Source organism: Cygnus atratus, chromosome 3 (genome assembly GCF_013377495.2).
Source record: "Cygnus atratus isolate AKBS03 ecotype Queensland, Australia chromosome 3, CAtr_DNAZoo_HiC_assembly, whole genome shotgun sequence".
NCBI classification, from domain to species: domain Eukaryota; kingdom Metazoa; phylum Chordata; class Aves; order Anseriformes; family Anatidae; genus Cygnus; species Cygnus atratus.
In genome coordinates, this window is record NC_066364.1 from 91,023,429 (window position 1) to 91,050,449 (window position 27,021).

General features: G+C 49.5%; 1 protein-coding gene across 3 annotated transcripts in view; it reads right to left on the reverse strand.

The window, feature by feature from the left end:
- Positions 1-4,656: 4,656 nt before the first annotated feature.
- LOC118254720 (uncharacterized) overlaps positions 4,657-27,021 on the reverse strand; it is a 78,198-nt gene continuing 55,833 nt past the window's right edge. For 2 of the 3 annotated variants that reach the window (XM_035560253.2, XM_035560240.2), the window contains exons 4-5: positions 20,029-20,082; positions 4,657-7,089 (exon numbers count right to left, since the gene is read on the reverse strand). In XM_035560253.2, the coding sequence (XP_035416146.1) occupies positions 6,961-7,089; positions 20,029-20,082 (183 nt within the window). In that variant the 3' untranslated portion in view covers positions 4,657-6,960. The remainder of the gene's footprint in view (positions 7,090-20,028; positions 20,083-27,021) is intronic. The other variant, XM_035560247.2, reaches the window with a different exon arrangement.

Genomic DNA, 27,021 nt, shown 5'->3' on the forward strand with positions numbered 1-27,021 from the left:
CAAGACTACCCTACACTGAGGACAGATGCCTGGGAGCAGTGTTGGCTAGCCTACTTTGGTGTCTCTGCAGGACATACCAGAGTGAGAACAGCAAAGTTCTCATGGGAACCTTCAGTAGAAGTTTCCTCATACTTTCCTTGTCAAAGGGGCTTTGTTGTCTCCATTCATCGCCCCCCCTTGGCACCCTGCTCTCGTGGGGATTTCGAGTCCTCCACTCGTTTGACCTTGGAGCTACTATGCTGTGAACGTGTCAGAAGGGAACATGCAATCAATACTGGCCAACCCACTAACAGACCGAGCTATTATTATAGCAGGCAATGATGTGAGCAGCCGCAAAAAGGAAAACAGATTTTTGGGCTCCTCATGTGTCCGGAGCTATCTGCACATCCTGTCCCGGGTTAACTGAAAACATGTGGTCAAGTCCCGTCAGGCTGGCTTGCAGCTACAGCCTTCGCTAGCTCCCAAAGCGCCTCCATCTTCTATTTCCTCACCCCCTTTCTTGAATAAGCCCACTGAAATCTAGCTCAGGAAATGGTGAGATACCAACATGCTGAAATGGAGTTCTTGACATTGATGCTACTCTACTTCTGCAGAGCATTGATGTTTTGGCTGTATCCTCTTTGGCTTGCTCCCTCTGCATGGCGGTTACCAGGCGCTGGAGGATGTTTGCCCAGAGCTTTTCTTACACTCCAAAAGTATTTTGCATGTATAATATACGTATTATAAACCTGAAACAGTGCTCAAACCAGACTCGCTTTGTTCCCATGACACACCTGACCCAATAAGGGGGAGATACGTGGGAAACGAGCCTGGGCTGTGCCCCTGTGGCCAACATCAGCACCGAGCCACTGCGGGCGGTTCAGGCTTGGTCTGGCCACAGTGAGGGACACGATGGGCACCAGGCAGCCCGGACCTGTAGGAAGCCCACCCGCAGCCAGGCGGGTAGGTCAGCAAGCGGCCCACATCTCAGGCTGCTCCCTGACATGAGCAGCTCAGTAGGTGCACCAGGTCATCCCCAACCTCATCGTCAAAGAGGTGAGGGCCAAGTCGCTGCTGAGGCCTCACATCTCCTCCTGGGAGGGAATGTTTTTTTTGCCCCAGGCCTCCATGGAATAGGACTAGGCTTTACCCAGACCATTTGTTATAAACCCAGGATGCCTGAGAAAACAAAATATGCCTAAACTGCTTTTGTTAATAACACGAAGAGCATGCTTTGTAAGAAATCAAGTGGACATGCCTGTTTGGAGGCACAAGCCCACCTTGGACCTTGGCAGGAGTGAAGACTGTCCCGGAGAAGGGTGACACGGGACTGGCACGCAGCGACCTACCCCAGGAGGCCTTCCCACCCCTCCGCCTCCCTCAGCCAGAGATGGCATTTGTGCATGCAGTGTTTCCTGGGAGATTTTTTGTTTTCCTTCTTTCTTTTCATGTCTGTATCCAGGTAAATATTTAGCAGCCGCAGCGTCCTGTGGCAGAGGGTTCCCCACTGCAACCCCACGCTCCGCGCAGAAATGCCTCCGGTTGTTTGCTCTGAACCTGCCACCTGCTAGTTTTATTTGATGTTCCTGAAGGTCTTGTCTGAGGAGGAACAGTGCATACAATCACCCTCTATTTTGTAACGAGGTAGCTTTGTTTTGAGTCGCTGTTGTCCAGGTGCCTCTTTCTTTTTAATTCAATGGTGAAAACTTCCAAGTGCCTCAAGGACACAGATCAAGAATTCATAATTGTTTTTTTTTTTCTTTTCCGATACAGTACTAGTATGGAACATTGCAGAAGTCTGCCAGTTGTTACCAAAAATGGTTGAGACTGCAGCTACAGCAAAGAAATACTTGTCACCACCCCTGCTTTCACATATGTAACGTATACGTAATATGCACTACCTGCAGACACCTGCAAACACAGCACAAGCTTTTCTGCCCATGCCCCAGATGGGGCAACCTCCCTGCCAATGCTTGAATACATGCCCATTGCCTTTAGTCATCAAAAGCTTCCTTACACTTCAAATATGCATAGCATGCCATAAATATAAATGCACTTTGTGCCTATACAGCCACACTGTAAGTGCATGCCCCATCCAACCCTAACCTGCTACATGCCCTTAAAGGCATTCTTCCACCCTGTGCCTTACCACTACATGTTATGCAGCTTCAGAAAGAGCAAGGGAGAGCCCTGAGTTGTTTGGAGGATATGGTCCATCCGACTGGAAGTTCTGCATCTTTGTTGTTTCTGTGCCAAGTCACATGCCAATGGCCTCCATCTAGCCTGGGGTGAGAACCCTGGCTTTAGCAGCGCTGCTGATTTCACCCATTTTCCCAGTCAATCTGGTAGGTAGGTCAACATTCAGTTGGAAACAGGGTGGGGGGTGTTTTTTTTCTCAGCATCATCATGTTTTCTAGCATACAAATGGTGAGTATGCTGCAAGGTGGGCTTCACATTGAGCTCTGTCAAAGACCCAGGTGGGCACAGGACACTCTGCTTGAGAGCAACTGTAAGAGTACAGAGATTTCTGCAGTCCAATGAAACACACATGCGTACATATGTATATATATCGTGTGTGTGTATGCGTATACATACGCATAAGAAAACGGACAATGCAGAAGAGCTGATTTTGTGCACTGGCTGCAAAGGGAACAGTCAGCTCCCAGGTTACACATATAACAACCTGTTTTGCCATTGCTGTGAGCTCAGTTCTGTTCTTTTATTTTTATAAGGCAACAGCACTAACCTGATTAATTTACTGTAACTGGAGAACAGTATTAGCCTAAATGGTCCCACTTAAATCTCAGAGAAGCCATGGGCAAGCTCTTCAAACAGCCGCCTGTCCCCGCTCACTCTCCCGCAGATGGTTAACACAGCTGAGCTCAGGCCGCCTGAGCTGCACCTTGGCACAACAGCCCTCCTCTCTTTGCAGGGTTTGTTTTCTGCTCTGAAGGGAAACACCTGCACGTCTCTAGCAAGATCGGCTCAGAGCAGAGAAAGCTTTCAGCTTAGAAGTTACAGGCTCTCCTCCCACCAGCCACAACCCAAAGCTGGTGGGAGGACTCGCCCTGGAGCTGGGAGCTCCAACAAACCCAAGGTCCCGAGGGACCTCTGCCAGGCTGACCACACTCACTAGTTGCTTTGCTCACACCACAGCCTCACAACCAGCAGTGGGAAGAGCATTTATATGAGGTATTTTGGAAGCCACGAAGGTGAAAAACTCCATGCCAGAGGAAGCAATGGGGCGCAGTGGCTACAGCAATGAGATGCCCTCAGGAGACCACAGGTCTTGTTTCTGCTGATGGCTTCCTCAGTGGTCTTCAGGAAGCCTTCCCCCATGCCAGGGTCCAGCATCCAAACAAGACCGATGTCCTTAACCCTCTTTGTAAGGTATGCTGGTAACTACAACTACGAAGTACCACAAAGAGCCTAGGGGATACCACTAACCTTTTTTCTTTTAGCTTCAGAGCTGTTACTGCATCAAGACTTATCATCCTGTTTTACCACAAAAACTGCCTTGTTTTGTCATTAGCACAGAGGCCCAGCTTGCAGGGAGAGGTGAGGGGTGGGCACAACCTAATGTCACCCAAACACGTGCTGCAGAGCTCGACTACAGCCCTGAGGGCACCAGGAACAGCGCTACGGCCCAGCTCACCCAGGCCACGCAGCTGGCTGCACCCCATGAAGCACCACACCAGCTTCCTGCTGGACTCCAGAACAGAGCACAGCTGATACAACAGAAGCACACCCCTCTATACGCTTATAAACTCGGAAACAAGCTTGGTCTGGTAGAGGCCTACAGATAAACAGGCTGATGAAGCTGTGGTGGCCAGTGAATTCTTGAACTACATCTAGGCCTCAGAGATAAACACACGGAAGAGACAGGCTGTTTTGGAAAAAAACCGCCACAGAGAACAGCAACTCCGTACAGGAGGTAGGAGCAAAGGGCCCAGGGGAGCCAACAAGTGCACCTTACAGCCCATGGAAAACAGGCCAAGGCCAATTAACAACGATCTGCAGCTGACAGAGAGGGGAGACTGCGAGATAAGAGGGATGGCACAGAGCCTAGAGAGGATGGGAGCTTGGATGGAGGAGCAGGAAAGGCGTCCTGGGAGTGATCCTAAGTAGGGCTGTTCAGGGAAATCAAGCCAGTATCTCTGTGGGGCCTTGAAAAAGGGGCCAGGTCTTTAGGCAGTAGCCTTGTGAGATGTTGGTTAAGATAAACTGCTAGGAGCATGAGGAAAGAGACAGGATTTAGTTCAGGGAGATAGCAAGGGAGGGGAATGCAGGTTACGAGTACCTGAGATAGTGTTTTTAGAGTAAGATCCTGAGGAAAGGATGAGCTAGAGCCATGCTGCTGATGAAAGCAGCATGAGTGTTCTGGCTGTAAACAAATGGGCTGCTGAGAAACCTGGGAAAGAGGTATAAGACTTACCAAGGATAAAATCACAAGTACAAGAGCAGATGTGGGGTCACCCACCCTTTTGTTTGTGGGATGGAGGTCTCCAGCAAGGTCATGTTCAATCCCTGTGCAAGAGGCAGGTCACTCAAAAGCCAAAGGGACTTTTACTGGAGGGAGCACCAGTGAGGGCCAATATTCTGTACCAGGCCCAGCCTCACATATACCCTTGCCCATAAGCACGCAGAAGACAGCAAACACACGAGACCCACCCGAGGTGTGAATATAGCAGCTGTTACGCTTTATTTCATTATTTTTATTTTTCCTTCTGATTGAAAAAGAAGAGACAGAGAAAAGTTACAAAAGTACTAAAAGGCAACAATATTGGCAGGACATCCCCGTTCCCACCCATGGGCCCCCCAGGGAAGGCAGCCTGCAGCATCCGGGGACCAGCAGAACACAGCTCCAGGGCCGAGCACTTCAGCAGCTCCCATTTCAGCAGCGCTGAGGAAAGCCAGAGATCACGGGGCCGTGGGGGCTGCTGCCCCGACCGTCTGCACAGGGAACGCGCCTCTTCAGATGGGTAGCAGGCTGCGGCTGCCCCTTCCCATGAGCACGGGGGTTTGGTTTGAGGTGGTGATGCTTCCCGTCCTGCCCTGGCTAGCTCCATCTGGCAGCAGATAAAAAGCTGAGGTGTGCCATCAAAACAAGATAAGCAGAGTCTCTAGAGGAATGGGAGGAATGAGTAGAGGAATGGGCCTGTGTCAGAAGAAGGGACTTTTGCAGGGAACCACAGCACTCTGCCTGAGGCACCTCACCAGCCAACCCAAGCAGTCCTAGCAGTGGCCTAGCTGTGATGGCCTAGGGCCAAGGAGCAGGCAGAGCTGTGGCAGCCTTGGGACAGCCATCCCCTCACCGCCTGGCCCAGCCGCTCTGCCTGGGGAGGGAGGAGGGCAGTGGTGGGGGATTCAGGTCCCCAGGCCTTGGTGGCCTTCAGGCTTTTTCCCAGTTGTCTCAGTGAAGGGCCCAGAAAGTACCATGCATGCTGGTTTGCTGTGTGGCCTCCTACTCGAAGCTAGACTGACCCCTGGTCTCATCCAAAGAGTGGCATCAAAAACCTTCACAGTGGAACAGATCTAAAACTAAAATGGATCTTATATTACTCAGAGTTGCTCCTCTTGATCCAGACAAGTAAATTACTTGCACCCAGCCAGATACAGGCTCAAGGTGGGGAATGCCTAAACAAAGAGGTTACTCTCTCTTCACCAGGTGCTGGCAATGAAGACTTACCTGATGCTGCAAGAGGAAATGTTTTGTTCCTCTGCATCACCATGACAGGTAAGAGCTTCTCCCATTAGCTGCTGCTGCCTCATAGCACAAAGCACCCACGTGCCTCAAGGGCAGACCCCAGACAATCTCCAGTGGTAAAAAGGCCGAGCACTGTCCTAACTCCTGTAGGACTGTCCATGGAGAACTGTCCCTCAGTTTCATTCAAAATCCCCTCCTGGTTCTTCCACCAACAGGTGACCACAAAACAAAGACCCCTTCCTCCCACTCCATGCTACATCTGGGAATACTCACTCCACTGGTACAGAAGGGGGGGGGGTCTATCTGAATTTAATAGCCAGCCTATCAGGGGAGGGGAAAACTTGCTGGACACATTTGATTTGGTTGAGTTTGGTGATGTCAGTTGCCTTCAGCATCACCACAGGTGCAGCAGAGTATTGGGACAATGGCATGGACAAATGCTGCATTACACAAAACACAGACAGCCTCAACAGAGAGGAAACCCAAGAGCACACAGATCACCCCACCACTTCTCCCTGGTGATACCAAGAGAAGACTGAAGGTGGACATTCTTTACCTCTGGATGGCTGAACACGGACCCTCCATTCTGTAATCTTATTCTAGACCCCATTCTACAATTTCCTCCCATTTAAATCCTATTTTAGATATTACTGAGTTGCCAGTAGAGCAACTGAAACATGCAAGTACATTTTCCAGTTACCCTGTCCCACATCCCTCTCCTGGAGTCTTCCACTCAAGAGAGCTTGAGGTGAATGTGATCATAATCTCAGAGAGAGATCTTCTTGCTTTGCAGGCAGCCCTGTATAGCCTCTGTCTCCAATCCTGAGCTCATTTCTGACTGGGAGAAGGGTCAGGTCTACACCAAAGCACTGTAGATCCAAATACTCTTGGAAAATTGACTGGACTTGGTGTCACAACCTGATCACTTATCACAGCCGCCATGTGGACCACACTAGCCCCTGAACCCCTCAGGGATATCTTCAACTACACCACATCCATGTGCTTGCCTCAGTGGCTGCCCTTGCAGTTTGTGAACCTGTCTCATTTTGCCCTTGAAAGACAAAATCTCTCCAACTGCCAATATTCAGAAGTGGCAATGGTATGAAACCAGTCACTGCTGCAAAGCCGTATGTTTCCTGCTGCCAGACTGTATTGCAAAGATGTGTCATTGCCCCCTTCTCCCCCCACCCAACCCCCCTGGGCATCACCACGTCCCTTCTCACTGCCCGGCAGGCGGTTGGTTGATAGTTCCTGAGGTTTTTGGAGAAATTCCTTCAGTAGGCACATGACGGTTCTTCCACTGGAGCTATCGGGCTCAGAGGCTTCAAGGTGCTGAGGGAACGGAAGGCAAAGGTGGATGGATCATACACAAAGTGGGGTGGCGGGCGGCCTCCGTTGATGCTCTGCACAGGAATAAAAAAGAGGGATGAAGTCAGCACTCATGTAAGCTGCAAGCAGTGAAGTTCTTGCCTCAAATCCTTTGTCTTGCCCCCACCTCTCTGGTACAACCATACCCCCTTGAATGGGCGGTCATGGTTGTACTTAGAGCAAACAGCACTAGCACATTCCCTTGCTCCTAGCCCTCAGGAGAAAAGCATGCCACCTCCCTTCAAGACTGAAGTCCCCGGAATCTACGTGGCCACAACTCATGGCACCTGTAGCCACTCAGGTATGAGGAACAGGGTGAGGAAATCAGCAATGCCTTCGGAGACACAGAGTCCCAACAGCATCACTGCCAGAATGCATCATATGGAAGAGCTGAATTCAGGTTCTCTTGTCTTTAAAGCAGGAATCTACACTTTTAGAGCAGGGAGATAAACCAGGCCATCTCTGAACCCTCATTCTTCAGTCTTATTTTTCAACAGGTCTCCAGTAATAATTTACGAATCACCCTTTCTCAGTCCATGAAGTCCCAGACACTGAAATGCTCCAGAGCTTTGGCTCTAGACTCTACAGTTTAGGCTTCACCACTGTTTCTTCTCCCATCCCATTTACCACACCCTCCCCTTACCTGTTTTCTTTTTTATTTTTTTTCTGCTCTGATGGATTTTATTTGATGCTTAAATTTTCTCACTTCCCATCCACCTGCATCCTCTCTGCTCTTTCTTTCTCCTGAAATCACTTCACACCCAGAAGCATCTGACTGGCTTCTGATCTGGTAAGCTCCAGACTGGCAGGTCTCTTGTGGGCGGACTTGAAATTCAGAAGCTCTAGAGCTCTTTGGACTCCTGTAGAAATCACCCGAAGGGCCAGATGCTCAACACTGCTGGAAATCAGGCCTTCCCTGGGTTTTAAGCGTAGGCTAGAAGGTGACACCCAAGCCAACTCTGTCTCACACCAGTTACTGTCCAGGCCTCCTGGGAGGGAATCTCCCTGAATGAGGATTGCTTACACAAAGAAAAAATAAAGACAGATTCCCAGAAGAGTCCTGGCTGTGAAATGGATACACACATGCAGGACCTACAGAAGCTGACGTTACTTGTAAAGCTTTGGGATTGTCTGACCCTTGGTTTAATTAACACATTCCCAAAACAAGTCAGTGAGGAATGGCTGGGAAACACTTGGTACAAAAAAATCCCACCTGAAGGCTCTGCAGCTTGGTTTGTACCATGGCCTCCAAAGATAATTCTCTCCCCTTCCCCTCCTGGTGTTCAGAGCATGGTCAGAGCTGATCCGAAGTGAGGAGACCAGAAATACCCATGCACTGTGTGACAGGATAGGAATGCTGCTCCCCACTAGACCTTCCTGGGGCCCATGGATCCCAGAGGAGTAACAATACCAAATTAGCCTTTCAACCCCATAACATACAAAGTGTTTTCCATTTAGATCTCAGGAACTTTGTGTTTTTTCCTTAGGTGAGCAGAAGCACCAATGGGGGTGACCTCCTTGCAGATGCTCTTTGGCCAGGAGAGGAGGTCCCACTGCTCTCTGGGCACTCATGTTCCTGCAGAGCTCGTTCCCAACAGACAGGTGCAAGCTACTGATGAAAAGCTCAGCAGCTCAGAAACTCATGGAAATGCCCCACCACTCATCTCACTCCCACCACTGCTGGGAAGTGTCATTTGTTTTCATGGAGAGTGGAAAAGGTCCAGCAAGAGGAGAGCTGGCCTGGGCTTGGATGTTATATGCTTCCCTGTTGCCTCTTCTACTCCCTTTCTAGCAAGATCCACAGCGTCTCCTCACCCAGCTTGCACTAAGGGGCTGTTTCTCAAATAATTAGGCTTTTTAGGAGCAGTTACCAACTCTGCTGTTTCCTCTAAGACAGAGGCACTTCCAAGTCAGGTCTTTCAGACAGCTGCAACCACGTATCAGCACAGCGCATTGATGTTTGGGTACCACCTGCCTCTACCCTGGATGGGTTTTAACTTGTCATCATAGGACAGGTGCACACAGTTTTTCCTGGATAGCTGCCCAAACGGTCCAGCTCACCCAAACACACCAGATGAAAGCTTCCAAGCCTGGCCTTGGGTGCAGGAGGATCTGGAAGCCTCTACATCCAGGATCTTGGTCACAGCCCAGCCCCAGGGCGCAGCCTTCATGTCAGAAAGGGCCTCTAAAAGCCAGCGTGGGCAGCGTGTTCCGGCCTAGTTGGTCCCTCCTCTGCGAATTGAGATAGGCATTTGAGAATGGAAAATGCCAACATGGTGCTTGGCATCAGCCGTGCCTGGAGTTTCAGCCAGCAAATCATGCCCTGCTACATCCCCCTGACACCTTGGCCAGCAGCATAAGAAACAAGAGAGGCAGATTTAAGGGCCTTTACTCAATAGCCACCTGCTGTGGGGTTATATATGGTGTGTGCTCTGGCAAGCCCCAGAGCTGTGGGGTAACGTAGCAACCCCTATTCAAAGCTAAGGGGCAGAATAAATCAGCACATTTGTCCTTCTGCAGAGCAGAGAAGGTCCCCTGCCAGTGCCAAGAGGGAACGGGAACAAAGAACCTGGCAGTCCCCTCCATTTTGAAATGCCAGACAGGATTAGGGAAGGCAGCTGAATCAGTTCATTTCTGGCGGACAGCAGATGGAAGAGAGGCTGGGGAGAGACGGGTCCAGAGAACAGACGAAAGTCATCCACAGAACTCACCAGGCTCTGGGTAGGAAGGAGCTGTGGGGCTGCTCTCTGGGCCTTCTGGGGGCAAAGAGCCTTCCCAGGGCACCGCGAGGGAGACGGGCACAGAGCGAGTGCTCGGCCGAGAGAGGGATGCGAGAAAACAGGAGGATGCAGAGACTCGCAGGCAGTTAGGCAGCTGCAAGTTAAGGTCAGGACGCACCCAATCCTGCCTCCTCATCGTGGCACCTCTCGAGTGGCAGCAAGACGATGGCTTTTGACAGCCCAGCCACCAAAACAGCAGGGTGGAAGGTGCCCTGTGCCCAACTGCAGGCGTCGGAGAGGCAGTAATGCAGCTGCCCTCACGAGAAGACCCTCCCTGATCTGCAGTTGTTCATAACCTTGAGCAGTACGAGTCCATCTTGTACCTGCTCCATAAATGAAGACAGGGCATCTCCTCTGCTAGGGACCTTGCTGGAGGGAAGAAAGAGCGCCAGCATGAAACGGCCCCGCTCTTCCCACAGGACTGCGTGTTTTCTCTGGAGCTCGTACCCTGCTCTAGGGACGACCAGGCCTGATCTGGCTTAGTCCACGACACCATTTGGGATCACAGCATGTGGTGGTCTGGCCCTGATGAGCAGTGCAAGGCAAAGCTCCGTAGGTCTGTTCCCAGAATGAGGAGAGAGATGGGGCCAGCTGCCAGAGAGGGGAACACGTCCCTCCCGTCCCGCTGCTTGGGCCAGCTGCCTCCCCGCAGTCAGTGCAAGCCTCCCAGCCAGCCTGCCCTTCCCCTTGGGTGCCCAGCACCAGCCTGTGAGGCCGGGGATGTCACTTCTTCCGCGGAAGGCTGTTTGAGTTGCCCCTGCTGCAGCAGGCCCCGGGGAGCTTGCCACAGACCTGCCTGGCAGCCCCTGCTGAGCAACCCCAGGCCGGCTCCTGCAGAGGCTCCTCGGCGCGCGAACGCTGCGCGTCTGACATTAAAGCCGGCTGCGTTCACTCCAATGGCATCCAGGCAGCTGGGTAACTCGCGCAAAATGGAGCCTAATATGGGCCCCGCGCTAACGGCAATCATTAACCAGAGCCCTCCATTTGTTAGGCAATGTATTTACACAGCTGGAGAACAGCCTGAGATACCGCCACGCGGCTGCCGGCAGGAAGGCACCCGCGCCTGGGTGCGCGCTGTCACACGCACACCCGGGCCGTGCCCCCTCGCACGTGGCCCTGCGTGCACGCTCACCTGCGCTCGCACAGCTCGCTTCTCCCCCGGTACACCTGCGCTTCCTTCGTTACTCCTCCACGCTCCTCCAGGCCTGCACCCACTTCTTCCTGACTTCCAAACGACAAAGGCAGCTGTCCCCCCTCGCATGGACCTTGTCCGCTCGCACCTCAGCTCAAGCCAAGAAGGGCCCTGGGTGGCTCTGAGCTGCACCAACAAGCAGAGGACAACTGAAGGGAGCACAGCTCCTCGCTAACCTGGAGAACGCTCTGGAGCAGAAGTTACTTTCAGTAGCTGCAGACGCTTGCACTGCCTCCCTGCACACCCTTTCTGGGTTAGGTTAACTCCTAAGGGAGCCAACTTGTGCTGCCCACCTTTCAGGCAACTGGGCACAGACAGCCTTGGTGACACAAGCTTGTCAGCACGCACAGACGCGCACAGTTCCCTCCTTCACACACACTTCCCACACGTACTCAACTTACAAACCTGTACCGTAGTCACCAACTGTACTACCACCATTAAATACAACTGGTAAACAAGCAACCTGGCTTGAAATATCTCAAACACGTTAACATAAAGCACGCCTAAAGATGGTATGGACTGTGACTGGATGCAGGTGCCCCAGAGAAGAACAAGGAGATTAAATGACAGAGAAGAAGTCCAGAACTTCAGTCATATTAACAGCCCTCAGAAAACCAAAGACATGGGCAACTGCTCCATAAACCATCTGGGACATAACTGTACATTTTGGCAAGGAAGAAGTACATAGGAAGAAGCTAAACAGGTAAAGGGTAAATTACTAACACAAAACCACATTGCTCCTAGAAACCCCTCCCTTGCCCCCATGAAGTCTGGGAAAATATCCAAAACGCAGATTGTGAAATAACTTAATTTTGGACTCATAATGCCACGGAAACGTGGTTCTCTTCTCTGGACAAAGCAAAGGCAAGCATGGCTCCAAGCACACTTTCAGATGTGGGAATTACAATCCCCAGAGGAAGGGGAAAAATGAAGTTACCTAACACAACAATGTCCTAGAAGGGAGTGGTGTGCTAGGGGTGATACAAAACAAAGATCTGCTTAATACTCTTTGCTTCTCTTTCATAAGAGCTCTAGGATCCTGGCGGGACTCAAAATCGGATCAGCGTGTGCGCTCTGCCAACCCGTTCCCTACTCAGGGCCAAGCCAGCACAGGAGTCCCTTCTCTGCTATCCTTGGGCCCCGGCGGCTGGGAAACGCTGCAGAGCTCCGCTGAAAGGATCCTGTCTTCCAGTGGTGGACGCCTCTCAGTGGTGGGTGAATGATCCCTTTGCAGCCCGTAGACTCACTTGTTAAAAGTCCTTTGGGATGAAAGGCACCATGTAATTGCAAGTTGTAAAGGCGCATCCGATTCCCACCACCACCCCGCGTGGAAAGGAATAAATCCCCAGAGGAGCCTTGGCAAAGACAGGCGCCTGCCCGCGATGCTGCCCGGTTGGGGGACAGCCGCCCTGCCCAGGAGCGGGCAGTCAGAGGCACTGCTGATATTCAGGCAGGGCACAGAGGGAGTAACGGCTGCACGATCCACGGTGGAGCCTTGAGAGGTGCAGTGCTTTTAATTCCACCTCGTCCTCCTGCCTTTCACCCACGCCACGTTGTTAGAAAAGAAACTGGTGACACTGCAGCTTTGATGTGTGAAACCAGCAGCTGTGAGCAAGGGAGGGGGACCCCCGAGCCACGTCTCTAATCCTGGACGCGGTCCCAAGCAAGCAGCTTCTCATCACCTGTGCCTCAGTTTCTCCTGCGTAAAGCAGGAGTACAATACGTAAGCCACAGTCAGGCAGCCAGGATGAATAACATCTCTGTGCTTTGCGACCTCCTGATGAGAAACAATTTCCTTTCAATTACAGGCTGGCTTCAGGCAGTTTTCAAGACAGTCGTTGACGAGCAGGACCAGCTTCTCCAGTGGAACAGCAATTCACATCTAACTGCTTCTTCACTGACTCCGGTAGGCCTCTGACAATTTATTCCAGTCACAAACCTGGAACAGCTCAAAAAATAACTTTCCGAAGGCAAGCCCCTTCCCTCTCGAAAGTCTCTCCATCACCACCAGGTTCACGTGCAGTTTAACTTCAGGGGACAGCCACGAGATAGACCACGACAACATCGGTTTAGGACCGCTCTTCTATTTTCTCTTCTAAGAAAAAGATCAACTCCAACTGCTGTCCCAACAAGGAAGAGCAAAACTTTGCAGTTAGCCCTGCTTTTCTGTTTTCTCCATTACCCTTCCCTACAAGGCTGAGAGGAAGGCCTGTCACCCCCACCAGCATAAGGCTGCCCGACACCTACTTCCTTCTGCGCAACCACATCGCAGAGACCAGTTCAACAGTTTACAAACACCTCGCTGTTCCTCTTACAAGGGAAGGAAAAAAAAAATCCATCCAACATTTGCAAATGTGTGTATGGAGTTGTCAGATGGCAACTACCGGACTTAGGTGCCACCAGGCAGACAACACTGAACTTTTCTGGAAGGCATTTCAAAGGGCCGGGCAAACGCTTGCTGGTCACTTGCCCAAGAGCAGGAACGGGCCAGCTCCAGGCCCTTGCTGGCACCAGTGTAACAAGCCTTTCTTCTCCTCTCTCACACATCTTTGAGACGTGTCTTTGAGAAAGCTGACTGCAAGCTTTGACTTTGCCTGCCTGACAATCTGAAGGACGGAGGGTGTGTGATGACAAGGCACAGATGGGTCATTCAGAGGGGCAGGTTTTTCAGTTTGGCAACTCACCATCGCGGGGTGAAGATCCCAGTCTGAAGGCCACACAAATCTCTTGGGTACAAGTGAGCGAATCCCCAGCTTCCCCTTTCTTCCCTGTGGGGCAGGAGCATCCTCCGTGCCTCCAGAGCGACTGCAGCAGGCTGTCCTCATCGTCCTCCTCATTTTGGGCCGGGAGCCCCAGGCACGGTTCCTCTCTTGATGTCAGCACGTGGTGCCTACCTGAGCATGTGCTGCTCCCCGCTTGTGAGGCCGGGGGCACCCTCTTCCCTGCTGCCAGGCAGGCTGGCACAGAGCAGCGCGCTGCTTTCGACTTAAAGGGAGCCCAAATTAACACTGCAAAGTGAGTATTAATTATCCTGGCACGAGCAGGCTGCAAACACATGCCGACGCAGCGCGCTTGCCTCTGGACAAACCGCTCCAGTCGTGGAAGCCAAGCGCAGGAAGTGAGCGTATTATGGGAGAGGTGTGTGGGAAAGGAGGATTGCAGCGCTGGGGACTGGGAGCAGGAACGGGTGCCAGGTTCCCACAGCCATGCAAACAAAGGGGAGCAGCGGGCCTGGATGCAGCAGTAAAAGATGTGCCCAAGCGACCATCTTGGACCTGAAGCTCCGCCAGAAAAAGAAGCGGCGGGGCCACTGCGACCCTCTGCTGTCCCTTGCCTTCCTCTCCCTCTGCTCCATCACGCAGGTGTAACCCCAAAGCCTCCAAACCCAGCTCTCTCAGCAGAACGTGCCTCGCCACCCCACAACCCATTTCCTAGCCACACTCCCTGGCCCCTGAACCACAGCACAGCCACCATGGACACACGGGGCTGCCCCAAGAGCAGCGCGTCTCCAGGCTGCACCTCTGTCCTCACCACCTCTCCACCTCCCGCTGTGCTTGCTCCTAAATCATACCCACAACCCAAGCCACGCTGCAAGACAAGGGCTGAGCTGAAATCAGGATCTCAGCATCCTGATTCACCAACCACTCACTACTTTCCCAGTGCTGTGCGGATCGCACAGCTCTGGGTTATTCCACAGCGTTTACTCTGCAAGCACTTACATGATTTAACGGGTGCAAGGGCATCCATGGCAGGAATTTATGAAAAGCAGGCAGCAATAAACATTCTTTTCTTTAACGGAGCAAAGGAAAGAGACGTGAAAGTCCCTCCTCAAGCTGCTACGGACAGGCTGAAGGCTGGTTAGCCTTTGCTATGAGATCCAATAAAGGCAGTGCTAAATAAAACAGCGTCTGGAGCCAGATATTTGGGTTAGTTTTTAAACAGACGGAGGCATTCCATCCTTCCCCGCACTGAGAAAACTCTGGACAAAGTCTTTTTGTCAGGAAGTATTCAGATCAAGGCCTGGTGTTCTCCAGGGCTTGCCATCACTGCACAGAGATCTTCAAGCAGGCAGCTGGGTGGCTTGGCTGGAAGGAGCACGGGGGGAGCTGGTTTCCCCAGCAGGCCAAAGGACATTCATGCCCTCAGTTAGCAGAGGACCTTCTCCAGTTTGCTCAACAGAGATGCCCCCACCAACAGGAGACAAAAGCCTGCCTAGGTAACTGGAGCGCTAAAATCCCCACGAGGGGACAGTGCCCAGCACGTAACCCGAGGATGCGAGTGGCCAGAAGGCGAGTCTCTCTGGTTCTAAAGGGCAGCTTCTGGGTTAGGCACTCAGTCACATACCAAACACAACCAGGAGGGCTGGACAAACTGACAGGAAGCTGCAGTTTGGGATCTCCGGTGCCTGAGATATCGGAGCTGTTTAGACTGCACGATACGGTACGGGAAAGGACACAGCTCGAGGAATGGGGTTTGAAGATCAAAGCTGAAACCTCAGCCTTCCTCACACTCTCTTAAAGCAAGTCACAATCTTTGCTGGTTTCTCAGTTTAACCCACTCTGAAATTGCAATCATATTTATCTGCCTTACTTATCTGCCTCTGGGATGTTATATTTAGCAATGCTTGCAAAGCACCTTGGGAGCCTGCAATGGAAGGGGCAACACATGTATATATAGATAATATAGATAAACGCACAAAAAGAGTCTTCTGACCTCTTGTGAAAATCTTTACTGCTTACTGTGCAGCCCGAGCCAGAGGTCTGCACCAATATTACCGTCACCTAGTACGCCTTGCATTTGTGAACAGCTCAGCCAAAACAACTCAGGCCAGCATATCTCCTGCTCGGCTCCAAGCTGAAAAGGTCCCTTGTTTCAGGAGAAGAAAACCCAGCATGTTTCTGCAGTGGTCTTTTAGGATACAGATGTGAGAGAGAAGAGATGGGGAAGTCATTCCAGGGATCTGGCCCATGTCCAGGCAGAGGGTGTTCTCAAGCACCGACAAGATCAAGGTAAGAGCACAGGAGGTTTATGTTCCGATTTAAAATTCTTATTTTATTTTTTTACATAGCAGAAAACACCTCTCTGATCAGGCAGTTTATCAGATTGGCCTTGAAATCCTTACTCTCTCCCTGCATGTCCCAACAAGAGCTCTTAAGACACCCAGGGGCTTGCCAGTTGTGTCCTCTGCCCACCTACTGCTCCTGAGATAAGCCCAGCTCCTGCTCCTGAGATAAGCTCCATCAGTCTCATTTAGAGACTGCAAGCAGGAGTTCGTGAAGGAGGAACAAGATACGTGACAGAATCGCGACCCTCACCCCAAGAGGCTCTGGACAACTGAAGACTTGTATTATGGACAGATTCTGGAATTACAGACAGATTACGGAGACCGACCCCTCACCTTGCACTGAGGCATGCTATGCTATGTGCACCCGTTATGCACAGATCCATACTTCATACGCACGCTGTCACCTCTGATTTGTCTCTGTGTGCCTGCCCACAGGGCCTCATTCTCCTGATCCATTATCCTTTACTGGGGGCGGGCAGGCAGAGGGACAGGAGGGAGATTTCTTTTAATACATTTTTTCCTCACTTACAGGCCCTGACCTCTCAAAGCTGTTATTCCCCAAAACGTTTCAAACGTGACTGAGCTGCTGCACATTTGGGAGATTTATTAACCTGTCTGAATCCCTCTAGGTTCTTAGACTTGTCATATCACTGTCTCATCATCCCACATCAGAACTGCTGAGCAAGTGGAAAGGCTGCAGCCTAACACCATCTGAGCTGGCCCCCAGGAAGCTTAAGTACAGGGAACAACGACAAGGTGGCATCTTAGTGTTCAAACAGCACATGGAAAAGCAAAAGCCAGCCTGGGTCACCTGCTCCAGAAAGGCTCTCTAGGAGCACGATAATTTCCAAGGGCTGAAATAGTGTTCCAGTGCCAGAGAGCAAAGACAGGGCTCCTCCATCTGACTTTCATCTGGGAAGGTCTTCCAGCAGAAGAGGGAAGAACAGCACGGCTCGGATGACGCAGGAGAGAGCATCACCTTGTGTCCTGACATGCCAGCAAAGCCCCAAGACATCAAGGCAATAAAAATATCAGTCAGGAGGAGGGTATTTTTAAAAGCATGTGTTATCTCACAACCACATGAGACACTGTCCTCACCAACAATAGCATGAGAATGCTTCACTGACATTACTGCGCTAAGCATGTCTACTGGCTGGCAGGTCACTGCCACCATCACCCTCACACTGGAGGGAAAAACAAGGCATGCAGGGTGCATACGCAATCCTTTCTTCTTCAAGGTACCCAGCAGCAGAACCATGGGAAGAAAGCACGGATCTCCGATTCACATCCCTTGCAAAAGCACATTAGGCAGCACTGCTTCTCTGCCTGCCCTTCAGATCAGTTTGTTCACCGCATCCCCATCCAGTTCTACTCTGTCTGGATGTCACTGCCCACCTCAGATCAGGAAGAGGCTGGATGCTCTTCACCTGAACTGAAACAAGAGCGCTTGTACACCAGGGCTTCCCTGGGCTACACAGACACAAGCAGCAGACTGGTTCACATGGTGACGTTCTTTATTCAGACACACAGACAGTTGTCAGGTTCCTCCTGTAATCAACTCATTTGTGAGGAGATCTGACTCCATTCTTCCACCCCCATCACAGCAGCGCAGTCACTACGCCCAGCCTGTGTCACCAAAGCCTCAGCAGCAGAGAAGCAGGCCTCTCACCTGGCCTCCTGCTACCATACTCTGCAAGAGGCCATGTTCAGGGGGGCCTCAGCTCAGAAGAACCCTCCCAAGTGTACCAAAGTCCCTGGTGTGCTCACAGTTTCTGAGGGCTGGGCAAAAGCCAAAAATCAAAGAATGGCTGAGGTTGGCAGGTGCCCGTGGAACAGGCTCTAGTCCAAAACTCCTGCCCAGAGCAGGGTCGGCTGCAGGATGTTGCCCAAGACTCTGCCCAGGCATGTTCTGAGTATCTCCAAGGACAGAGACTCCACAAGTTCTCTGGGCAACCTGAATTTCCTGTGTTTCAGTTTGCGCCTATTACCTCTTGTCCTGTCCCGGGGCACAACTGAGAAGGAACGCTGTGCCAAGCACGTCTTACCGCCTGGATTGAGGTTTCCCTTTGTGTGCAAGCACAGCATCACCCTTCAGAGGTATCGACCTCCCTCAGCTGCTTCCAGAGCTGAGGCACAAGACTCAGCCAGGGGCCTGCTGCCTCCTCTCTGAGCTGTGTACACAAGTTCCCACAATCACTTGAAAAATGGAAGCAAAAACGCTCCCCTACCTAACAGCTCTGCCACCAGGACAGACACTGAAGTACCACACGCTATCGTCATGGAAACCGCACGAGCGCCTCAGGTAGCGCTGTCCCAGCTCGGCAAGGCTGGCCAGAGAACCGCGGATGCCGTGCCATCTGTCAGAAAGGTGTCCTCTCAGTTTCTGCTGTTTATTTCAGCGTGAGCTGACGGGAGCTCAGTAGGGAGCAAAGGGATAATTCTGTCCCTCAGGTTCTCCAGGGGTTCTCAGAAAGCCGCAGTAATGAGTTCAGGCCCTGGGGAACCACCCCACCGTGGTGTCCCAGTCCAGGGACACCCAGGCAGAACCAAAAAAAAGAAAGGAAAGCACATGGGGCAGGGGTAAAAAGAATGCGATAAACACATTGAACTAGGACAGGATTAGACTGCCAATAGGTCTGAAGGACAGGCACCGTCTGGGGAACACTCACAGGGTACAGGAGGAGACAGCTCCACTGAAAACAACTGAGGCAGGAGCACAAGAGAATACAAAACGGATCAGGATTTGTGCAGTCAGAAGGATCAGGTCACGGTGGGACTGCTGGAAGTCGTGAAGTGCTATGGTAGAAGGTACACGAGGAGTCCAAGACACACCATCCAGCTCTGCTCCTGCTCTAGCCCGCCCCGCCTGCTCCTCCGCCTCTCAAATAACCAAAGTCACCCCCAAAACAGTGGTGGGCAAGGGCACTCCCCAGCTGCATACAAACACACACTAGCACTTCTGGGTACACAAAGGCATCAGCCCCATTTCCTGCCAGGCGAAGGGTAAACCCTGAGGGACCCCAGTCTGCCATTCGCCCCTCCTGCAAGACATTGTTGCTGGCTATAATTACTGCAGTAGTTTTATCACAAAGGATATCTGTGTTCTTCCCCCTGAGCTGGTTTTGCCTGCATATCACAAATACGTGGAGGATCATAAGGGGCTCGGGAGACCGAGACATTTGTTTTCGCTACAATGTGCAAGGTCATACATACTTCTCCTGCAGTGCCATCCAGCGCTGACTGACAGAGAGCCAAGGTACCAACACAGGAGATGGGGTGGTTGAAAAGTCAGGGGTGGGGTACTAGACACGAAGACTCGGAGGTGCAGACAGCACGAAGTACAAGCAGGAGAGTGGGAACAAACCTAGACCAGCTATGTGTGTGTGCAGTCAAGAATGCAAGATGCTCATACACTGCACTGCCATCCCAGCTGCAAAGCCATCCAAGCGATCTAGCACTCTCATCCGGCTCTCGTCACCCAGTCCCACATCCCATACAGCTCTGCAGACACCACTGCAGCACACTGTTACAGTCCCTGTCCAGAGCTGTCTACCACCAATGACACTCACTCCTGCCAAACACCACTTGCTACCCCAGGTCAGCACGTTTGGTCAAGAAGGATCCCAACGACACCCTACAGGACAGCTATGCATAGCAGTATGAGTTCATCACAGGAGACGTACAGTTTCGCTCCAAGGAAGCTTTGAACCCACGGCCTCCAAAATGGAAAATGCCTCTGTATGATTAGCTTCATCAGCACTCAACCTAAATTGCTACTACAGTCTACATACTCCAGATCAGCAACTTTTGTTATGCAGCTGATCAAGCCAAAGGAAACCTCCAGAAATAATCTTGCAGGTGTAGATGTTTGAAGACATCACCACATTCAGATATTTGTGGGAAGATGAAGGAAGTGCACCAGTAAAGGGCAACTTACACGAATTTTAATTACTCTAGTCTTCGTTCCACAATTCTTCTTGAGCAGCATCTTCTGAAAGAGAATTAGAATCCAGGGATTAGTAGCAGTAGCATGAGGGAACAGAAAGAGAGAGATTGTAGGGAGCCTCTTTTCATCAATATTTAATTATCAAACAAGATGGATGGATGGATGGATGGTTAAGCGAGATATGAAAGACAGGACTAAGAATTACCAGAAGTGGCCATCAAGCAATCAGCCGAATCTGAGATTCTCTCGCCCAGCCTAGACAGAGTCCTTTGGCAGTGGCTGACACCCCAGGTTTCAAAAGGAAGTACAAGGAATGCCAAAGAGGAGGAAATGAAACAACTGCCTAAAAGGAATTTTCTTCCTAACTTCTGCCAATTGGTAGCTAGACTCTGCCCTGAAGCAGGTGAATTTATCTTCCTTTTATGAAGAAAAAAATAGCCTATTTAATGTAAATGTGGACGTTCCCATTATTTAACAGTTATTTTCATTATGTTTATTTCAAATTACAAAAGAAGTAAAAAGCACCTGGCCACAGCCCTAAAACCCTTTGCTATATGCTGTAAGAACCATTAAAGTCATCATAACGTATGAACCACACAATTTAGCAACCAGGACATACTTGAAACAGTAATTACTTCAGTGTAACTACAGAAATACATGGGTGAGTTGCAGCTCTATCCCAGTTCTGAGGCAGCGCTCTGAAAGTTGGCAAGTGAATAAAATCATTCTTTCCCCTAAAAAAAAAAAAATCCAAAAAACCACTCAAAGTGGAAAAACAAGGCTTGAAGAGAAAACACGTTCTCCATTAAAAGTACTTCATTTTTTATAGTGAAAAACTTGGTGATGGGGACACGATAGGAAGAAACGTCTCCAGCAGTTTTTGAAAGAAATAATAGATTTTCCTAGCTCCTGACTGTTTTCTACAATTTCTACTTGGAAAGCTGTGTAAAGGGTGGGAAAACACTTCTCCCTCCACACACACACACACTTTAACAAAGCAACTGAAGTGTTTTTCAGATGACATTCCTACGACAGAAGACCTGTGGAAAAACGTCCCACCATCCTCCTAACACGGACAGTAAATAGCAAGATCTTCCTATTTCCTTGCTTCTTTTGTTTGTAGTCTTCCTGCTTTTTCCAGTAAAAGGACAAGATAAAAGTAACAATAAAAGACTGGAAATACAAAGTTTTAAAAAAGAAATAATACAGTTATAGCACCCCCCCCCCAAAAAAAAAAAAAAAACAACACTGAAGACAGTGCTCAGATGAAATATATATTTTTTTTCCAGTAGAATATACTTGTGCAGTGGGAATCCCACTCCTCCAACAGCTTCTGTCATTCTGTGCTCCACAAACACATTTTTACAGTGCTAATCCACAGTCACCCAAAATTTGGAAAGGGGACTGGAAACCCACACACTCTTTCTACATGCACTAGCCTCTCTGATCCAAAATCCATCCCTCAGCACGCTTGCAGCGTGCATGTGTGTCTGGAAAAAAGACAGACACTGCAGCACATCTTGAAACTTGAAAATGGGTACTTTGGGGTCTGAGAAAAATGCAATTCATTGTCAAAGCACGCATGGGGACAAAGAGAGGTGCTGTAAGGATTTTGAGATTTTTCTTTTAATCCTTCTGCAGGTGAATCCCAACGCTGCCTTTTGTTATTCATCAAGGGACTCACTTGTGGCCACAGCTGATGCCTCTGCCCCTAGGTCTGCACTGGAAGCACAGGCTGCCCTGTCAGCGCAGCCCCAAGGCGTCTCACCTGAAAGGACACCAACAGGTCTTTGCACAAACCAGGTAGGAGGAGACACAGGGAACTGCTGGGCTGAGCTAACCCAAGCCTGTGCTGAGCTAACCCAAGCCTGTGCTGTCCAGCTGAGCAAGTAATTCTCTGAGAATTCCTATAAAAACGCAGGGCTCTATTCCCAGCCATGCGGCAAGGCAGTTACTGTGAGTCTGGTATTTACCGGGAGGTTACTGCCTTTTTTTTTTTTTTTTTTTTTTTTTTTTTTAAGTCCCCCTGTGACCACTCAGTGAAAAGACCGAGGAGCACGAAGAACCTGGTGGGGCTGACAAACTACAGGGTGCTGGGAAGGGTAATATGAAGAGTTGTGAGGTCTTGCTAAGTTTTGTTCTCTCTGTAAGCTTTTCTTCTAAACTGGCTGAACCCCGAAGGACTGAGGGGCAAGGCTGTGACACTGCATTCCACAAGGCCTCAGCAGCACCACAGGATCCCCTGCCCAACGGGGAGAAGCACACACCTCCCAGTCCAACCCCCACCAAGGTCCCATCCACAGATCCCCTGAGGACTCCATGAGGGTGCCACAAAACACACTGTTCCCAAACTACAAATTAGCAGAGGCAGCAAGACCTTCAACGTGTACACCCTGGCCTCTTATTAAGACAAATAAGGAGGAACAACAGAGACAGCAATTACAGCTGTGCAGCTACCTTTAGAGAAGATGACAAAGAGTGACTGAAAAGTTTGAACTTAGCCGTGGGTGGATGACAAGCTGCCAGACTCCACCAGGAGGAATTCAAGTGCTCAGCTGTATCCTAAGATCTACGCTTCTGGCAGAAAACGGAGGTGCCCTTTTTGCTGATGCTGTCATGAGAAGCTTTAATCATATACGGATCTTAATGCTATTTGCTACAGCTCAAAGAGGTTACATTGTGTAGCAGGAGCACAATATCCTACCTAACAATTTGCATTAGTTAATGGTGGTCTCTGGTGTGCCTCCTGATGGACTCAGGAGTAAAATCAAAACATGACATCCCTGCATTTGCAGGCTGTAAAAGCAGAGCACAAGCCTCAGCAGACGAGGCCGTCTGTAATAGACGGGTTTTCCTGCATCCACTTAGACTGGAAGCACAACACCACCACTTGTGCTGCACTCTTCAAGCATCACTGCAAAGGTCCAAAAGTGTCAGAAGAGACACAACAGTGGGAGGAACAGAAGGGACAGAGAACAAGCGAGCCACATGATCCTGCAGCTGAGAACGAATAAATAAGCAGCCAGTTATTGAATGTTATTCTATCTAATCAAATTGCTTCCACCTCACTTGTAGCCACACGCTCTCTGCGCCCAGCATAGCAAAGCCATGCTTTACAGACAGTAAGCTAAGCATCTTTACAGGGTTACCCATCCCCTGGTTTTCCCTTTTCTCTCCAAACCTGAACACAGACTTTTGGATGAGGAAACAGCAACGCTGTGGAGCCTAGCAACAGCTGGGGACTTTCCACGGCAGCCTCTCCTCATCCTCCCTCTGGAGACCTCCACGTGACAAGCCAGCCATGAGACGCAGCAACTCATTAACTCCTATTTGCATAGATGCAGGCAGAGATGAAGTACCATCAGTTTGGCTACATGACTTGCAGTAGCCTAAAGCCAGGAGTGACCAGCCTGTAACAAAGGTGACACATTCAGTTTAGTAGCCCTGGAATTATTCCTAACTACCAGAGCAATCCGGAAATGTAGTTTTATTTCCTCGTGTTATTTTTCAAGAGCTACGACACGGAGAAGAGCAGAGATTTGCTGAAGGTCATGGAGAATATTAGTAGCAGAGCTGAGAATAAACGGTAGGGTTTGGTTTCTGAGTCCTTCTTCCACCTGCAGAAAAGGAAATGGAAGGCACAGAGGCAGCGCCTGCGCTCAGCCTCCCTATTTCAATTCAAAAGTCCCTCCCGCTGGTCTCAAACAGAACCGTTGGCATCAGAGCTGAGACCTACAACTCGGGAGCACTATTATTTACATGATGGAAAGTTTATTTTACGATCTGCTGTGGCTTCTACTTAAAAGGAGGAAATGACATGACTAAGGAAATGTGGAAAGTCTTTTTGAGGGCACAAAAGTTATGCCTCACTCTAAAAATACAGCGGAATTGGAACATTTTAGGGTTAAACTCCCAGAAAACAGCAAAATCAGTTCAGGCTAAGAACCCTCCCCCACCAATCCCACCTCCTGTTACACAAATGCTCTCTGCTCATAAACCAGTGACTCCCTCCCTCTTGATAAAGTTGCAGGGATTGGAAGTGATCATCTAGAGGCCTGCATATTTACCAAGTAACACACTAATGAACCCCTGAACTGGTATGCGTAGCTTCATGGCACAACCCTGCCACATCAAAATATCACACTGACAGCAGAGACGAAACACCACCCCTGCCCCTTCTCAGAGCAAAGCCCTCTTATTCAGCCTCACTTCAGGAGAAATCTCCAATTAGGCAGTAGTGCTTGAAGTCCTCTAACACTGATTTGAGCAGTTCTGAACCTAACCCAGACATTAAGTGCTGCATGCATGTATTTGCTTACAGACACAAGCTACTGTGTCATCAAGAGGACTGTAATATATATTAACAGACAAAATACAGGTATTTTTAAGGCAAGGTCATTCTAGGAATAGCATAACTCTCAAGAAGGATGAATTTACATCACACTACTGTGATTCAAAAATAAATATTTAAAACTCTGACAATGAACAGTTCAAAGGCAGGCATCACAGCTTAATTTTCAAATATTTAAGTTTGGACAATCTCTTGAATCACTGTACAGTGCAAAGTATCAGCTTGTATATTAATAAACACCCTTCGTTTTACATCTGCTTTTTATATGCAGGTTTCTGTTTTTATAATGGTTTCATTTTCACCACCTCCACAGGACAAAGCAACAGTTCTATTGCCTGCTGATTTTATTATTATTATTAATTTAACCTTATCATCTGATTGTAGTTTTAAACCTAAGGACCTGTATACAGTTGGATGCAGCTTAAATATTAATATTTTTCACAAACAAGTTTAGTTGATTTGGTGCAAGAGTGCATAGGAACTTTCAGTTCAATTTAACCCATCACTTAATTTATATTAAATCAGCATGCTTAATTTTGAGTCACCATCCCTGGAGGTCTTCAAGATACATGTAGATTTAGAACTTAGTAGCATGGTTTAGTCGTGGACTTTAGTGATAGGTTAAAGGTTGGACTAGATGACCTTAGAGGTCTTTCCCAACCTGAATGATTCTGCGAAATGCTACATACTGATACACAACCAACTCGTTCCAACTTAAGAGGATTTTCCAGAAGTTTTCACTTGTTTAATGAAAAACATTTCAAAATAATAATAATAATAAAATAAGCCTGTGTTCATTAGATGTACTGTAACCTTACTCAAAACCCAGTTTTTAGAAGAACATCCAGCAGGACAACCATTGTGCCTCTCTTCAGTTTTGCTGAGGACCATCCACAGAAGAACTGGTACACTTTGACTGAAGGCACGGATGTCTGACACTCATTGGCATTTTAAAGCTTTTGGCAGCACAAAGTTTTAAGCAGACTAAATCAAAAAAAAAAAAAAAAAAAGTCTCCTCAGCTCTCTAACTCGCTTTGCTTCCATACTGTTAACACTACCAGCCAGCTTCCCACTTGTCCCCAGTCTTCCAAAAAAACAGGAAAAACACGGCAGTCAAAGCTTGAGTGTCTATCACAAGAAATAAACATAGATGATGTGGCTTTGTTTGAAAAAAGAACTGAAAGAGGAAGCTCTACAAAGCGCCAGGAAACATTACAACGTAAAGAGAAATTGCACTCCTTAGGGCACAGCACAAGGCTGAGGTGAAGGGAACACGGGAAGAAAGAAACCATGCCCAGTGATGCAATGTCCATAAAGAGAAAAACCAACAGAAACCCAGTGAGCCACCTTCTGGGCCTGGCCCCTGCCTGCCGGGGCTGAGGCAGGGAGAGCGTGCAGAGGGGTAAGGCACAGGGCAGGGGTGCGGGGGGCTGAGGAGGCCAGGCCCTGCACAAAATGGCTGCTGTGCAGCACACCTGCTCCAGTCCCACCTCCATCTTACTCTGTGGCACGGGGCGGCCGGCTCAGAGGGCCACAGAGGCAGGAGGCCCCTGAATTAAAGGAAGGGCATGGGCTAGGAGCAAGCAAAAGACTTTTAAAGCTATTTTATAGGCTGACGATGGACTTTTTATTTAAATTCCTTGGCACTGAGCAGTGCTGCTAGGAGATGAGCATCACCCAACATGTCCACGCACCTAGTCCCTGCAGCAGGGCAGCATCAGGAGGCTCCATTTCAGCCGCAGCCTTAAATCACAATTATCATGTCAGAGGCCAAACGCTGCTCCACCAGAAGTCAAATAGCCTCACGGCACTCTAAAATGCAAGCTATTTCAAGTGGTTTGGCCAACAGTCTCTTCCTACAAAAACGAATCCCAACGTCCAGATGCTGTAAGCTGTGGTGATACCGTGGAATATCCTGAAAAGCCTTAATTTTTGTTGGAAGTTATTTCTATCTTATATTCCATCAAATTAGTCACTAAAGTTCTTGGGGTTTTTTTGCCACATTTATCCTCAATCCATCTGAAACCCTTTCAAAACAATGCATTTAGTCTCTGAACACTGTCATAAAAGGCCCTCATCTCTATCAGACAGAAGAGCCCAGCAAGTACTGCAAACCCAACGCCTCTATTTTAGTGTAAAATAGTCCTGCTTAGTGCCTCTGGACAGGGCAGCAGAGGAAAGGCTGATTAGTAAGTGATCACTAAGAATAAATTCAAATAATAAATAAAGCAGATGAGACCTTCCAAAAACGTGTACTGTAGGGACTTGCCTGGGATCATACGCTCGGCAAACAGCAGACCATGAAAGCCACAGCAAAATGACTTCTGTGGTCACAAAATCCCCTCCAACATGTTGTCATTAGTCACCCCATTGTGAGCATTACTAGGAGGGGTCTGGCTGTCACTACTAAGAGAGGGTGGTAAAAACCAACAGTGAATACGAGATGGCCCTGAATCACAGGTCAGTTTTAACTGCAGGAACAGCAAGTCTTCCCACAAGGGACCCCTCTGAACAAGAGCAAGCCAGTCAAATCTAAATCAGGAAAGACACAGAAGTGATTACAGCAGAGCGGCTGCTGGGCCTAGTCAGTGCCCACTATGTAAGAGTTTGAGACAAAGCCTGGCCAGCAAGGT